Here is an 18,093-nt window from a genome sequence, read left to right on the forward strand (position 1 = left end):
GATAGTGCTGATGGGCAATGGTGAGTTAGAGCATGTTCTATTCATCTTTGTTGTTAGTTTTTTTTATAAATACTTTCTCAAATGAAGAAGACGTACAAGAGGAGAACATTAGTGTGAGTCTTTTGTCTGCATGTCCTCCCGCCATCTCCTCTCAGTTCATCCCTCTCCGTGTGGCCTCATGGTTTGTGACAATACTTGAGCCTACAGCTCATCAGCATTCTGAGCGACGCAGTAGCCTCCACACACACACACACACACACACACACACACACACACACACACACACACACACACACACACACACAGGGGGTAAATGAGCATGCTCATAACTTAAGTCCTTGCCTGCATGACGATGCTGTTACTAATACACATGAAAACAACTCAAACAGCTTGGTGTGGACATGGACAGTCAGTCACCAGAGAGGGCCACACAGAGAGGAGGTAGTATTTAGTTACTGTTATACTGTACAACATGTAATACAATCAATTAAATCAACAGGCCGTGGTGTACCAGAGCTTCCTGTTCTCTTCTGCGTTTATAAAGTTGGGCTAAACATTAGCATGAGCCTGACAGACATGGTGGTTGCTTCTGAAGGAGCACACTACAACGTAGGACCCCGTAAATGTCGGACGATCTGTACTTCCAACAAGCACAGCCTGATGTAAAGATGCAGGTGCGGACTGATTGTGCATTTGATGGAAATGGTGCAGACCCAAAAAGCAAATCCACTGCCGTCTCCATCCAGACGCGCTTTGCTGTAGTGGATGCTGGTTATAGATTTGAAGACCTAGCCTTTGGCAGGCAGCCTACAGATGTTTGTAAAAGTGCAACTTGAGCACAAGCAAAGTTCAGCGAGAAAACCAGGAGTCCCTTTTAACACTCAATGCTAGATTAGGCGTCAAACTCAAACCAAAGTTCAGTCACACGTCCTGAGAACCGTGGAGCAACTTCTTCAGGTTTCAATTAGTCATTTAAACGGTAAGAGTCAGGTGATTTTGGGTTTAAAAAAAAGAAAAGAACAATCAACAGATCCTGCCCTGGAAGTTTCTAAAAGTGACGCTGAAGACCTTTCTCACCTTGTTCGAGGCCATCTCGCTGACCGAGTGTCTCGTCTGCAGCGTCTCCAGCTGGTCCAGGCACCAGTCCAGCTCCTCCAGGGTCTCAGTGGCCAGTTTCTGGTAGGCCTCCTCTGCAGGGGCAAGACAGGAGGGCAAAGGGTCAGTAAGGGCCCGCTTCAGAGGGCTATTGGACGGCCTGGGCCCGGGGTCTCCCACCCCACACACAGCTAAGCTGGGATACCCCGAGTAAACACATGGGCGACTCTTCATACTGAACGGGTGAGCCAGCTGTGAGGGCCTGGGAGTGGGGCCCTTCTTGTCCTGTATGCCAGACCACAGTTCAGCAAAAGCAAAGCCTCCTAACTCCTCCTGAGTCAAGCAAAGCTCCAACGGAGGTTCGAGTTTAAATCCTGGATTCCTCCTTTTGGAATAAAAGTCCGACAGAATCCTTAGGAGCAGGTGATGGATGTCAAACAGCCGCCACGGTCCAGATGTCTAACCCAGACAGGAGAGGACACGGCGGACCAAAACGAGCACCCATACACAGCACGCCTATCACAGTGAGCTGTATAGGGTGTTCTCTATCTGTAATTCCAGTCATGTAGCAGGATGAACAGCAGTCTGCTTAGCGGGCCCATGTCTGCCACAGGCTGGATGGAGAGGAGGCAGGGACGGAGGATCCAGTCAGCAGCTCAGAACCAGTCAACATCCATGTGCATGCCGTCCAGCAGCGACCAGGCGTGGGCTTGTTTACAGCACCCTGGCATGGTCCAAGCATGCACACTCAGAGGCAAACAGACACACATGCACACTCACATCGGACGAATAGCTAACCATAACACATCATGATCTGGTCTGCTCAGCCCTTCTCCCAGTTAAAAAAAAACAATCCATCCAGGAAGCTAAGGGGTGCAAGACAGTTCCTGTGTGAGTCAGAGAGTATGTCCTATAGATGCTAGTGAACCGAGGGGGGTGTGGGTGGGATGCTGTTGCTTCGGCGTCCCTGGTAGCCAAGCGTGCTGCTCTCCCCAAGCTGTACCTAAAGCCTGAGAGGACTGCGCCGTGGATGGGGAAGGGGAGACATCCAAAACGTGGAATGGATAAACAGAGAAAGAGGAGCCACAGCTCTGAACTCCCGCTGCTGTGTGTGCATGCATGATAATATGTGCTCAGCATACTAATAACACCAAAACAGAGAGGTGGTCGGCAACATGGTGAGGATGGTAGCACGGCGGCGTCGCCAGCCCGAATCAGACAGCCTCCGTTTTCCTTCACGTTGACTTTGAAGGAGGCATGTCTGCAGTTTCAAAGAGTCACCTTGTCAGATGCCAATTACTACTGATGCTTGGACTAACCTGGGAAACACAAGCTTTAATTGCAATTTGATAGTTTAGCTGTAATTAAACAATGGCTGACCGAAACGTACGTAGGACCTCAGTTTATCTGCTTTTACGTGGAACTTCTTACATTATTATTTGTAAAAAGAACACATCTGTTTGATTTCTGATGTGATTTTATAAATTGAGCTTCCTTATTCATCTATTAACCCAAACAATGCTGAAAAAAGTCACTTTTTTGTCCCCACCTAAGAAATTTCACCCTCACTCCCTTCCTCTCCCACACCTTTCCGTCTCCTCTGCGGATCATCCTTCCTCCTGCCTCTTTTTGTCTCTTTTTTCTGTCTTTCAGTCTCCTTTTCTGTGTCTCTGTCTCTCTCTCTCCCCTGTGCGTGGTGTCATTGGCTCGGGTGCTACTCTTTCTGACAGCAACTGCACTGACGTCAATGGCATTCTTCTCATGCTTAGTGCGACATCAGACACCGGCGCTCGGAGAGGCCACTCTGCTGCACAGACGCAGGGCTGCAGCCAAACTGTGTACCGGAACCGCCTGACGGTGAACTTGGACCGTGAGCGGGAAAAGATGGCAGGAGGGGGAGGAAGAAATAATGCATCTGTAGAAAAAAAAACACTGATGAATTGGAGGCCAATCACTTTACGTATAGCAGGACCAGATGGCTTCATTTTTTGGAAAATCATATTTTCTGGAATAAACAAAACAAATATTTAGTTTGCATGAATTGTAATCTTATTTGAACTAACCAGAATGTAAAAAAAGTGAAAAGTATAGTGATATAATAGAAAAAAAACCTGCTAATTTATCTAACTCTCATTAAAAAAAACTTCACAAAATGGTAGTTTTGAGAATTTTTGAGATTATTATTATTTTGGAATTACTTCCTCTGCCACGATGCAAGTGGAATAAGTCTGAATATACTGTAAGTTCTGTTTAGATCCAACGAGCATCTATTTAAATAATTTTATCAGCATTAGTTTTAGATGCCAAATAAAATTTTTCCTCCATATAATAAAAAAAATCCACCTCCAAGCAGCAAAAGCGAATAGGCAATCTCCAATGCAGCTTTTATTGTCCTAAACAAACGTAATAATGTTAATTATAATATTTTATTGCTTTAACATGACTTGTTGCTGAGTCAGTAAGGCTTTGCATATCAGTCAACACTCTTAATGTAACGATGCTCACGACTCACAGCTGTCACCACTTCATAGCAGGGCCCATAATGGCTATGCACCAGTATGATTGTGTTCTAAATATAGCACAATGTCACCAGGCCTGCGTGCATGCGCAGGTTATGGATCGACTTTGTTTCTTACTTAGAACATGTCTCATCAGAACATGATCTAAACGTGGAAGAAAAGCTGGTTGAGTGAGTGACTTTTTTAAAATTATTTGCATTTGTAACAGATTTCTTTATATATATATTTTTAAATAAAATTACTTTCTGTGCGTATGTTGTGATTTTAAAAGTGTGTGTGGTTACGAAGTTACGATAACACCACAGAGGAACAAGTTATGCAATGGTTGGATATTCTCTATAATAAACACCAGCTAGATTACAGCCGCTGAAACGGCTGCGGAGTGTCGAGGGCAAGTCTATTCTATCATCCAGGCAGTGTGTGTGTCATGTCCTCAACAAACACACTCACCGTAGACCGGACAGGTCGTGTGTGTTGGGATGGTTTGTTCTTTAGAGACTAGTTCGAAACAAGTTTAGCTAACCCAGCTAGCACCTGTCCCTCCAACAGCTGAAACCCTAACCCTGTTCCCTTATGCTCAAATACCCAGCCGGGCAAATACGACCTTTGGCACAGAAACCCATACTTCCTCACGTTACACAAATCTACGATTTCATTCTCTTACATTTTATTCATTTGGTGGAAAAAAGTAAAAACCGTGACTCATATTTACCTTGTTAAATACTTGATTTAATTGTGCAAAATTGTCACCCGTCTCTAACTAAAACCATATATATTTATTATAACACATCTAATCAAATCTATGTCTAAACTAGGTTTGTGTAGTGATTCAGGATATAATTACAGTAATAAAAACGCCTCACAGTCTTCTCTCGTCTTCTCAAGCCTGCAAGCTGATATCGGATAGGAGCTGCATGGTGCAAAACATGGCTGCTTTATTGTGTAATACATGAATCTTCTGTTTGATAGTTTTAAGAGTTTGAGCATGCATATGTGAAATGTGTTTATGCACAACTCTGCACATGCAGCCAAACTCACCATGAATGTTTTTGTAGGCTATGAAACGAACTAGCACCTGACGGGCAAAATGCACATGACTTCAGCAAATCAAGCTTTTGTTTTAAAATATTCTCTGAATTAATGAACATTTTTAACCACCACGTAAATTAGTTGAGCATTTCTTTAGTTTCATTTAACATGCATCTTCTTGTTGGTTTTTGCCTGTTCCTTGTCGTCCTCCACTCGGTCACCATTACTGATTAGCACACCTGTTCTTCAGTCTGCGACTAAACTCTTGATTCATTTGGCTTATTGTCGAATCCTTTTTCACCTGAGTTAAATATTCTAATGCCAGTTTTGAGCTCCTGTTCAAGTCGTCAAAGTTTGTTGGCACCCGGAACCGGTTTCCTGCATTCCCATCTGCATTTAGGTCCTTCCACACATTTCCATTTCAAATGATTTGTCTAAATTTTGGAATATTCCAAAGCAGGAATCAAACCAAAAAAATGTTTTGGAATACTTTAGGAGCGTTTAAGCTATACTGCTTCAGTTCTGAACGTAAAGCATCAAAATTACAAAAACTAAATTTTAATGCAGCACACATTTTTAGCTTTTATTCTAAATTAGCAGTCAGAAGAACAATGTATTAAACAGTCCCTCAACACGCCACATGCATGTCCATATCAGCTAAGATTGTTGCTAGAACTCAGGCACAAGCTATCACAACACGGATAATTCACATGTCCTGTACCTGTGAAGGTGGTTTTGGTGATGGGTGGTGGGTTACACATGGGTGATCTCCTGTTATGAAAAAAAAACAAAAACACGCTCAGACATTTCTTTTCAACTCAGTTAAGCCCTGATTTATTTTCCTTTGCTTATTTGCACATATGTGAAGCCTTGTGGCAGGTAGCAGTCAGCAACAGTTACTGCAGTACCACTTTAAACCAGCAGAGGGCAGGAAGAGAGTTGTACTGAATTAACGTGAGCAAAATGGGAATAATCTCAAAAATACTGATTGTGTTTAGCAGCACATCTCCGTCAAATATCAAAGTCATATATTCTAATAAGCTATTTGGATACTGCTGCAGCTACAGAGTGTTAGAAAACTGAATGAGAATATTGTGACTTCATGTTACGATTGCATGCAGAAAGCTCGGGTTCTCTTCAGTGGAATCTGCTGTTACCCATCTACATCATCCTAGAATGATCAAACTGGCTCTAAAAGGAGGGGAGGCATTACAGTTTTAGGAGCTACTGTTTACTATTGGTTTAGACAAGAAGGATGAAGCACCAGGTGCTCACATTCTTACAATCTACAAATAAGCTGCTAGATGTTCCTTAATCCTTCAGCTTTTAGAAGACAAAAACATGTACTGCAGGACTGGACGCGTTGGAAACTTACTTATTGGATGTTCTGTCTTGCTGTAGATTAGTTAATGCACCAAAGTTGTTTCGGACGGTTCTTAAACTTGCAAGAACCTGAAGCAGACATGACAAATTAAGGCTGACTCATGTAATTATCATTTTATTACAATATACAGCATTAGGATGGGGCTTACCTGTGCAAATGGTGTTACAATCATATCGTCACCATGGCTGGAAGAGACAAACAGATGTAGGTGCATGTTAGATGCAGATCTACACGATGTTTGACAACAGAAGGGTGTGCTTTTGCTCTGGCAAGTAAACGTTTCAGGTGAATGCACTGGAACTGAAGTGATTTAACCTCCTGAGGCCCGAAGTTTTATTTGGTATGATGTAAAATAAAATAAAAATATTCACAGGTTTCCTAGAAAAAACAAATGAAATAAAACATATTTTTAACTTAAATACAATATCGAATTTTTCTAAATAATTTAAAAAAGGGGGTCTAAATTGAAGGGAATAAAATATTCTAGTGCAAGAAGCCAATGCTCGTGTATGTGGACGCAGGGTCTCCCTGCCGAATGCGTCTTTGTGGACGTTAGCTAATTTGGCGAAGAGCCATTCTCAATATTGTGTTGCAGCATGAGGTTAAACATGCACACTGTTTTGCACCTGCATCAACATCCCTCACAGAGTCACCACGTTTCAAGCTGCCTCCCTCATCTCTCGCAGTCCCCTTTTCTTTGGGGAAAACTTATTTCCTTTTTATTTACGGCCATTTCCTGTTAGAGTATGTGGTTGAGGAACATACATTTCCCTGACAGGCGACACTTAAAGGTGCATGATGTAAGAATGACATCCTGTGGTCAAATTTGCACCCTGCAGTCCACAAGTCTGCTCTCAGTGACACCCCCTTCCCAATCACGAGTTTACGGATAATGCCAGAAGATGGTATGTAGATGAATACAGTTCACTGTAATACTGAGTTGTTGGTAACTGCAAAATAAGTAGCTTCAGATACTCTTTGAGCTGACTAATTTTTTCCAATTCACTGTTAGCATTGTTAGCTAAACCTTAGCGCGTTAGCCTTTAACTTTCTCCTTAAGGCTACGAGAAATAACTTCCTGGCCTCTTCTTTTACTGCCTTCCATTCTTTCCACAACGCTGCTGCTTTTTGCCATCCGATTACAAATGCTGTCGTAGACTTGGTACCCCCCCCCCCCCCCCCAGGGGAACAGATTATAAACAATGGCTACATCCGTCTTTGGCTTTGTCAAAAGGAGAGAAACTGGAAAGGAAATCTGAAGCTGAGAAGGAAATCTGTTTCAATGCAACCTTTCTTTATGACTGGGACGTCCGTTTTGTGATTATTGCACTGTCAAATTCCTACTTAATGCACCTTTAAACATGCCTTGGAAGACGCCAGCAATGCAAAATGCATTTATCACTTAGCACAGCTTTAAAGGGAGACTAGGCAGTGTTGTCTTGCTTTTAGCACCCCCTAGTGTCCGTTTGTAGAACCAAAAGCTAAACTTATATAATTGCTGTGCGCTCGTCTTTTTAACACCTTAATCTAACAGCTGAAACATCTCCCCAGCCTTCATTGGGGTCTACAGGAGTGTTTCTTCACCAAATTAAAGACATCAGCTGTGTTCATGATCTAAAACATACAGGAAACGTACTGGAAGGAGACTGCAGCGCCAGGTATGTCAGCTTGACTTACTTGAGCACATACTGGCTCAAGAAAATGATTAAAAGATATTAAAAAGTTGCAAATCCCCTTAACAAATGAAAATTTAGAGTAAGAACTGATGACTTCTGGCTGAACTGATGACTAGTGACTTGAATCTCATAGTTCCTGTTGTTTACTTGTTAAAAAAAAGCAAAACAAGAAAAGCAGATGTTCTAAGAAAATTAAATAAAAATCATAAATAGTAAAGCTCCAGTCCTTCACTAATCTTTTTCTTTCTACTGGACATGCCTGCTGATTTATGTGACTTCACACAACCTTGTGCTGGTCTTGCACACTTTTTCTAACGTTGAAATCTAGTCCTAAAAACATCCAGCTGTGACTCAGTCAAAAAAACTGATGAAGGCTGTAGAGAAGGTACCAACAGGAATCCATTCAGCTGTATTTGATTAGTCTTTATTAGGCACTCACATGTCGCTGGCTATGGAGGAGTTTCTAGACATGGACTTGGGGGAGAGGTCGTAGTCACTGTCCGAGCGGTAGAGGAACGACTCTCTCCGTTGGCTGTGGACGAAATTGGCCTGCAGGATGAGGCCCGAGCCCGGACTGGCCATCGGATCAAGGGGGCTTCGACCTGATGACGTGCCATTGTCCACATCGAAACTGCACAGGGACGAGAAAAAGAGAAATGCAGGCAAGAATTAGTCAAGCATTTTGGTGGCTGGCTGCATTTGGCAAGTAAAGCTAATTTACATAAAACAAGTCTGAGAAAACTGGAAAAACCTTAGACCACCAACATTTCCAGCTACATTTAACCTCCTAGGGCCCTTCTGTGTCCACATACGTGGACATCGGCTCCTTGCACTTTAAAATTTTATTCTCTTCTACTTGACCTTTTTGTTATATTTATAGACACTTTATGACTTTCATTTGAAAAATGTGTAAGTTGTCTTTGATTTTTTAGGATATTTGACAACATTTTTATTTAATGAATTTTTTTTTATTTAAATATTTGTAACAGTTTGGGTCCCAGGAGGTTAAACCCGTCTGCATCCGTCTCATGATTTTACCCAACTCTGCTTAGAGCCACAGGGAATACCCTCTGCTGGAGTAATGCTACTGACTCACAGCTGAGTGGAGTCTCTAAACCTGCAACACCCTTTCCTGCTGGGATGTGACGATGAGCTCCTTTGTCTCTAAGGTGATTGTTCACCCAGGTGATGATGACTAATGCATATCTGCAGGGATATCTGCCTCGCTGTCAGGGCCAGTGTGTAATCCCATAATCTGGTCTGGGGTGGTTGCTAAGGTCAGCGCAGGATTCCCACTAGCACGATACGTAAAACACACGGGAGTGACGTCCCCTGTGTATCATCGTCGTCATCGTCACAGAGGGAACAGAGGCACATTTTAATCCAATGTTAGTTATAATATAACCAGAATGAGATCTTTCCCGTGAGTTAATGTTTCTGGAATGTTTGCGCACATGGAAGAGTGAGTGTCTGCCTGACTCGTGTACATCTTAAAGAGCAAGTCACCCCCAAATAAACTTTTTTTTGCTGATAAACTAAATAAACGAGTGTCTAATCGTGCTGCAGACACATGTCGTCAATAATTTGGCACTTCAGTGCATCTTAGTTAAAATTTAAATATTCTGCCTAAAACTGGCAGCGTTGCGCCGTTGTCAGGTAAAAACTCTGCACTGTATTCTAATTTAAATCTGCCACCGCTATTGGCTAAGAGGTATGCTATGATGTCATCTGGTACATTATGATGTCACAATGCTGTTGTGAGCCTGTGTGTGTGTGTGTATTTGTTAGCAGCTCCGCCCTCTCGGTCTGCTAGGCAACAGCATTTGTTGCATTTTTCAAACATGAAGTGGGAGTGGAGTTAGACTCTGGCAGGGGTTGATTTGCTCTTTAAAGAGCAAGTCACCCCCAAATAAACTTTTTTTTTGCTGATAAACTAAATAAACGAGTGTCTAATCGTGCTGCAGACACGTGTCGTCAATAATTTGGCACTTCAGTGCATCTTAGTTCAAATTTAAATATTCTGCCTAAAACTGGCAGTGTTGTGCCGTTGTCAGGTAAAAACTCTGCACTGTATTTTAATTTAAATCTGCCACCGCTATTGGCTAAGAAGTATGATATGATGTAAACTGGTACATTATGATGTCACAATGCTGTCGTGAGCCTGAGTGTGTGTGTATTTGTTAGCGGCTCCGCCCTCTCGGTCTGCCAGGCAACAGCATGTGTTGCATTTTTCAAACATAAAGCAGGAGTGGAGTTAGACTCTGGTAGGGGTTGACTTGCTCTTTAAAGAGCAAGTCAACCCCTACCAGAGTCTAACTCCACTCCCACTTCATGTTTGAAAAATGCAACAAATGCTGTTGCCTGGCAGACCGAGAAGGAGGAGCTGCTAACAAATACACACACACACAGGCTCACAACAGCATTGTGACATCATAATGTACCAGTTTACATCATAGCATACCTCTTAGCCAATAGCGGTGGCAGATTTAATTTAAAATACAGTGCAGAGTTTTTACCTGACAACGGCACAACACTGCCAGTTTTAGGCAGAATATTTAAATTTTAACTAAGTTGCACTGAAGTGCCAACTTATTGACTACACTTGTCTGCAGCACGATTAGACACTCATTTATTTAGTTTATCAGCAAAAAAATGTTTATTTGGGGGTGACTTGCTCTTTAAAGAGCAAGTCACCCCTTACAAGAAGCGTACTTCACTCCCACTTCATGTTTGAAAAATGCAACAAATGCTGTTGCCTAGCAGACGGAGAGGGTGGAGCTGCTAACAAATACACACACTCACGACATTGTGACATCATAATCTACCAGTTTACATCATAGCATACCTCTTAGCCAATGGCGATGTCAGATTTAAATTCAAATGCAGTGACGAGTTTTTACCTGACAACGGTACAACACTGACAGTTTCAGGTAGAAATTTTAAATTTTAACTAAAATGCACTAAAGTGCCAAATTATTGACGACATGTGTCTGCAGCACGATTAGACACACATTTATATAGTTTATCAGAAAAAAATAGTTTATTTGGGGGTGACTTGCTCTTTAACAACAAAAGTAGCATTCACTACGTACCAACAAATGAAAAACATGGCTATTGGCTCTCTTTCTGTTCCTGTTGAATTTAGGATTTTTATCACGCTTTCATCCAAGTTCCCTCACCACCACTTCAAAAAGAAATGAGACATCTGTAGGATTTACCTACGGTAAATAATCTGGATGGATTTGTTCAGAAATTAAAAGCCAAGAAAACACCAAATCTTTTGCTGATGTAGGGCTGACTCTTAGAATTGTTTAAGTAAGAAATGGTTAAGAGAACACAAGTTAGGTTAAAACCACATTTTGTAAAAAAGAAAGTTTACAGAATAAAACATGTTTCTACAGAACATGCATTGATTTATTTGTACAATGACTTGTGACATTTACGGTATAAAGTCTGTTTCTGTGGACAAAAAGCCTCTTTGAACGAGGCATACCAGGGATATTTTCTAAAACAAATAAATGACTAAACAGTCAGCCATTGCTCGGTGACCTCACAGGATGTCAGGAATGAGCTTTGACGCTGGAATAATCCATCTGTATCCACGAGGAAAAGACTGATCTATTGCCCTCACCATCCTTGAAAACACACACAGAAGCTCTTTTGTAAAGTGTTTTCTCCTCAAACTGATATCCTTTTCTTTCAAATGGACTTTTTAAACTCAACTCACACGTACCCTTGCACACAACGAAATTAGCTTGGTTTCTTTACAGGACGTGTGACGCACAGACTCACGTGTGTCACATACGTTTTCATTACTCACACGGGTCAGGTCTGCAGCTGCTGTGTGAGACAAACGTGCATGGGTGTGTGTTTCCTGTGTGTGGACAAGGCCGAGACAAAGACGACAGAGACGCGTGAAAGCGATGAAACGTAACACATAGCACATGCTTAACAACTTATCACACTTGCTCTAATGTCAAAATCGGCACTCGGTCGTGCCTAAACATCTGCTATGCAACTCTGCTCTCCCCTTTGCGTGTGTGTGCATGTGTGTGTATGTGTGTGTGTGTGGACACACCCTCTTAAAGATAACACGAGTTTTTGTACCAACAGCATGTCATCACTGCTGACATCACAGTTGTGTATTTATTTTCTTGACACAATCTTTTTTAAAACTTAACACGTGAAGTAAGGCATGCTGTGAAAAGTCAATGCTGTGGAAATGAAAATAAAGTGAGTCCCACTCGCAGGAAAAATGCTGGAATTTAGTGTCTTTGAAGCCAGAATAACAAAAAAGGGAAGAAAAACAATAACAATAAATAAATTAAAATAAAATAATAATAATTATATATATATATATATATATATATATATATATATATATATATATATATATATATATATATATATATATATATATATATAATGAAAAAAGAATGCTCCAAAACATATATTTAGTCGGCAAAGAAGAAGAAAAAAATATCATTTCTATAGCGCCTCTCAAGATAAAAATCACGAGGCGCTTCACAAAAACAAAAACAAAAAATATAAAAAATTGTAAAAATATAAAAAAGCACTTAGAAAATGTTTAAAATATAGTTAAAATGAGCAAGAATAAGTAATTGCAATTTAAAAGAAAAAAATGTTAAGAAAGAGAGAGAGTGTGTAAAGAGGGAAATCAGTGGAAACACTAAAGAGATGACGGAGAGAGTTTGATGCTGATCCAAATCCCCCCGTCTGCTGAGTATCCGATGGGAAAGGAAAACTTTTTGTTGGAATTTTATTTCCTTTGGATAGAGTTTGCAACAAGCTGATTTCAAACCGACTTTTTGTACATTGTCACACGTTTAACAGGAACATAGTATTACTTTGAATGGTCATTAACAAGAAACTACTTGGGCTGCATGGTGGCGCAGTGGTTAGCACTGTTGCCTCGCAGCACGAAGGTTGCAGGTTCGAAACTCGGCTGCAGCCTTTCTGCGTGGAGTTGCGTGTTCTCCCCATGCATGCGTGGGTTTCCTCCGGGTACTCCGGTTTCCCCCACAGATCACAACATGCCCTACAGGTTATAAATGGTAAGTCGCTTTGGATAAAAGCGTCTGCTAAATAAATAAACATAAACATAAACAACACCCTGAAGGGACGATTTTCCACAGATGTTTTCCTCAAAAATCTTTCAGATGACTTCAACTGACACTGCTCTAAAACCAGCAGCACAGTCAGCTAGACTGAGAGTTGAATAAGTGTTTTTGCTGCCTCCCATCTCATTCTTGCTCATCCCTCCTCTCCTTTCTTTCTTTTCTCTTTCAAAACAAAAAAGCACAAAATTCCTAAATTAATTAGCAATTTTTCTTCACTTCAAAACAGCATCAGGGTCTGATGACTAGGCAGCTTTTTTTTTCTTCTTCTGAGGTGCAGGTATACATGGACGTAATTTTCACTTTAGAAGTGGGGGGGACACGGGGGAGGGAGGAGGGGGGAGGGGTATCTTTACGGTATGCTCTAATGGGAAACAGACTTCAACACAAACGGTTGTTTTCCGCTTGGTCCTAGAGCTCATCCAGTGTTAATTTAATATAGCGTAATATTGTTTTGGATGGTAAAAAGTGCAGGGGTCAAAACTTGACTTTGGAAAATGTGGGGGGGACATGTCCCCCCTGTCCCCCCCCCCCAAAATTACGTCCATGCAGGTATATGTACATTTATATTAGGGATTTTAACACATTAATTAGTACGAATAATTAGACAGAAGGAACGCGTTAAAATGTATTGGGGTGAAAAACCTGGCATCAAAATTCATGCCCAAAATAAAACCGAGTCCATATTTAGAGAAACACCACAAAGACTCGGAGTCAGTGTTTATAAAGTGTAGATAAATGTGGATCAGAACGGCGCTGCGTGCTGAAGCCAACTGGGAAGATGACACTTGTTTTATTTTAGAAAGCCGAGGACACGAAGAGGAGCAGGAAGGGCAAAGCGTTGAAGAATTTGCATTAAAATAGACTGCGAGGAATGTTTGTGTTAAATAAATAAATAACACTTGACAAATGACTTAAAAAAACTCGTCAAGAGTGCCATTACTCAGCGTCTGTTCAAGTATGGCTTTTGCTGAAATGCAGTGAAGTTTTTGGGTGTTCCTAAGACAGCAACCCTGAATTATTTGATGCTGGTTGAAAAATCAAAGTTTCTCTCTTTTTTTTCACTTGTGTAAGAATTATTTAGATTGTTTTGTTTGTGAAGTTTAAGCTTATAATGACACGGCAGCTGTGGGATTGTAGCTTGTTTCTGGTAGCAAAGCTGGAGGACTTCTCTGCTTACTGACCCAGCACTGACAGAAAAGACCTTGTAAGGTAAGCTAACACAGGCTCAGGAATAGACTCACCCAGATGGTTTTAAAAGGACACGTGGAATTGTTTCACAAAGGTTTTTTAAAGGTTCAAAGGTTCCTCTTATTTAACCCGAGTGTTCTTGTCTTCTTTGACTAAACTAAACCAGAAGAATCATTACTAAAGCTTTTAATGGCAAAAATCTGTCCGTTTGTTTTTTTATAAAGCTCGTGAAAAATATCCTAAAATTTCTTATCATTTATTTATAGTAAAAAAAAATGTAATAGAATAAAACACAAAAATAAAGTGGATTTGATGTAGAAATTGTGTCTTTTGAAAAAATACTGAACTTAACAGCCCATAAAAATTATGTTATGGTCCAGTCAAAAAGGTTTGCATGGACATGAAAATCCAGATTTGAAGAAAAGTATTAGAAAATGACTAATACTGAGGTTTAAAGATTGGAATAGCAGCTAAAAAAAACCTTCACCTTAATGGCGCCCACAGTGGCACCCCTGCTGAGGACAGAGGCTAAGCATTAAAGAAAACTGTTTGCACTTGTTATTTTTGAAATATTAACGTCACGGAGTTTCACAGGAAGGCTGAAAGTGAAAATAGTGTGCTATCCTTAGTTCCTGCATTAGCCCCCAATAAAAAATAGGCGGGGAAATGCTCAAATTAGAAAAGCCCCACGGATCTACATCACACTGTAAACTAGCATTCATGGAGTCGCCTATTTTGGGTGAAACGAGGAAAGCTTAGCCGATTTAGCATCCAGGAGGGAGCAGAGCGCACATCTTGGCTACTAGAAGCTAACAGTTAGCATTAGAAACTCCACAGCACAAAGCTAGAAGCATGCTAATTCTTGATGATGTAAGAAGTGAGTCTACTCTTTCTTTTGGTAGCTTTGGTGTTTTCATGATCATAGAGCACAATATTCTATGACAGTAAAAACGCTCAAAAACGCTGGCCGTCAGGGGCTTTCATCTCAGAGAACGGCTGGCAGTGAATGAGTTATTTAGCCTAACGCAAGAAGTGGAACCAAAGCATGTGAACGCATTAATCTAAATTTGAAAAGAGATGCTTAAGACAAATATTTCCATGTTGTTATTAAGATAAATAACTCAGATGATGCCATTTTTTGCTAAATAGTCAAATTTTTGAAACAAATGAAGAAGCTGTTGTATCTAAAGTTACTGAAAGTGATCTGCTGTTATTATTTTGTTGTAAATACTTACTAAAATCTGCAATACAGCCAATGTTTCCAGTGTTTTCTTAAAAACATGCATCTGACCCCAGTCTGGGCCTCCTCTACTAGTCTAGAACCTCTCCTGAATACAATAGGTTTATTATTCCGCTCTTTCATTGAACACTTCGATCGGAAGTTTTGGGTTGTAAAGGAAAATTACCTGTTATAGGTCAAAATTAGGTCACCGTCATCTACCTGCATGTGCTTACTACAAATAAAACCAAATGGAAGGTAAATGATAATGATAAATGATAAATGACCCGCATTTGTATAGCGCCTCTCAGAGTAAGGACTCCAAAGCGCTTTACACTACAGTGTATCATTCATCCATTCACACACACATTCACACACTGATGTTAATGAGCTACGATGTAGCCACAACTGCCCTGGGGTGCACTGACAGAGGCAAGGCTGCCGAGCACTGGCGCCACCGGTACCTCCGACCACCACCAGCAGGCAAGGTGGGTTACGTGTCTTGTCAAAGGACACAACAGCAGAATTATCTGTCCGGAGCCGGGATCAAACCTGCAACCTTCTGATTACTGGGCAACCCGCTCTACCTGTTGAGCTACTGCTGCCTAAAAGTAAAAAAAAAAACTTTATCGCATGTACTGATGAATAAAAATTGCGTAATTTCATTGTTACTTGTTACATTTCCTATAATGTTATGATTTGCACATAAAAGGGAACCCAACACTGCATTTTTTCACATCCTTCGGGAACCAAAGAGAATTTTAGTTAACAAGCAGTATACTAACCCTCATCATTCTTTATCTCTGAACTACGGCTGTCACGGTACCCGGTGTAGCCGTAAACCCCGGTAAAAAAGTTGACAATAACAATAACCGTCTTGTTTTTAAAAAAATATAATATCTCGGTGGGTTTACCGTGGCTGCTGTGTAGGCGTGGTGACCCTTACCAGCCACCGTATCATCTGCTGAAGTTGCCGGCGGCACATGAGCACTTTGTTGTTTACAACCAAAACTTTCTTGAAGCTAAAGCTGAAATAATGGCCAAAGGAGGAGACGGCAGCGCTCAGGACATTTATTATCCCTCAAAGAAGACAAAGTGGGAAGTACGGGCGTTTTTTGGATATTTGAAGAATGCCGAGGGACAGTTGATAGAAGACGGCTGTCCTGTTTGCAGCACGTGCAGAAAAAGTGTCTGTGAAAGGCAGCAATGCTTCAAATCTCATGACACATCTGCGTGACCATCACCCACAACACTACAGTCAACGCAAGGCAAGTTAACGTTAGCGTTTTAGCTAAAATGCGTGATCCGAGGATTTGGGTTGAGGGAGAATGCAACGAGTCGCTATATAAAGCAGCCGCAGCGCCGCTACCTGCATATAAACCGTGTCGCGGACACCCCCATGTTGAAATGACGCTATGCATTACGGGGCTCCCAGGGGCAGATAAGAGTTGGTCTCTCTCCGAGAATAATTATGAATTTAACAACGATTACTGCCTGATGACATTTTCCCACATCTGCAAAGCTCACTGGAAGGACACAAACCGAGGACAATATTTTCCTGATATAGGGTTTATTACTCAAATAAGGGTAAAAAAGTATCTGATTAGAAGGCTACTTGAATACTGAGTATCATCTGATCTAATATTTTTAAAAATGATGACATCAAACAGACAAAAAATAAGAAGTTATGGGCAAATATTGTATTTTAAAGACTAAAGGGGAAATATGTAAACAAATAAACAACATAATTACAAAAATAACTAATTTTAGGCAAAATTTTGACACAAACTGAGGACTATATTTTCCTGATATACAGAGTTTATTTAGTTGTCTGAAAAAGTAACGCGTTTAAAAAAATACCGCGATAATACCGAAAACCGTGATAATTTTGGTCACAATAATCGTGAGGTTAAATTTTCACACCGTGACAACCCTACTCTGAACAATGTTCTCCTATGAAGGCTTAACAGGTAAAGCAGTATGAAACCTTCAGATAACGCCGTACATCGGAGTGATGGAGGAAGAAATGGTGACCACAAAGCAGTCGGGACAATGCAGATAAGTGACTGACCACTCGCTGATAACTCTTAACGCCTTTTCCTCTATCTCTGCCTCAATTAGACGCACACCTAACACAGACACATTCACAACAGAAGTGAAAAAACACTAACAAACTAAGTGAAATAATATCTGGCAGGTAGGAAAAATAAGCCAAATGTGCCGTTTAAATCAACAAGAACCCCTTTCCCAGCTTCCTAATTAATTTTTGAAATAAATTTGATGGAGTTCATTTGTCAGCAGCTAATTTAGACATCGGACCTAATGAGGCCTAAAGTCTTCCTGGAAAATGTTGATAAGTTCTGATTATTAAAGTCTTCAGCAAACACTGGAAATAATGAGGTAAAAATATTGTACAGTGCAGAAAACCCAGCAGGAACTATCATCGACATCAAAATATACATCATTCAATTCAAGCACTACACGCTGGGTAATCCACTGATCAATAATCGACTAGTCTGGTTTTCATACCCTATTCTTCATCCCAAAATCAAATCAATGTCCTAACACCAGACATTGCATCACCCAACAAGAGTTTTAGAGGAGACACACTTGGGAACAGCGACTGCAAAAATACCGCATAAAAAAGTAAAAGAACATTTATTTTGTATAATTTGTCAAGGTTGCATTTTTTTTGTAATTTACCAGCATGTTTTTATAGAACATTCCAGTAAACCATTTTCTGTAACAACACAGCAGTAATGGTTGTGGCTATTTGGGGTAGAAACAACGTTATCTTGATAAGTGTTTATTGCCTGAGGTCTGAAGAAAGTTCCATGGACAG

The 18,093-nt window shown here is 40.8% G+C and overlaps 1 protein-coding gene across 11 annotated transcripts in view; it reads right to left on the reverse strand.

Annotated features, from left to right (window-relative positions):
• The window catches only part of pde4d (phosphodiesterase 4D, cAMP-specific), a 284,880-nt gene that overhangs the window by 22,385 nt on the left and 244,402 nt on the right, over positions 1–18,093 (reverse strand). For 10 of the 11 annotated variants that reach the window (XM_054731769.2, XM_054731770.2, XM_054731771.2 and 7 more), the window contains 5 exons: positions 8,143–8,334; positions 6,176–6,212; positions 6,019–6,095; positions 5,365–5,414; positions 1,078–1,190 (listed from right to left, as the gene is read on the reverse strand). In XM_054731769.2, the coding sequence (XP_054587744.1) occupies positions 1,078–1,190; positions 5,365–5,414; positions 6,019–6,095; positions 6,176–6,212; positions 8,143–8,334 (469 nt within the window). Of the gene's footprint in view, positions 1–1,077; positions 1,244–5,364; positions 5,415–6,018; positions 6,096–6,175; positions 6,213–8,142; positions 8,335–18,093 lie in introns of all 11 variants that reach the window. The other variant, XM_054731779.2, reaches the window with a different exon arrangement.

This window comes from Nothobranchius furzeri, chromosome 17, assembly GCF_043380555.1.
Source record: "Nothobranchius furzeri strain GRZ-AD chromosome 17, NfurGRZ-RIMD1, whole genome shotgun sequence".
NCBI lineage: Eukaryota > Metazoa > Chordata > Actinopteri > Cyprinodontiformes > Nothobranchiidae > Nothobranchius > Nothobranchius furzeri.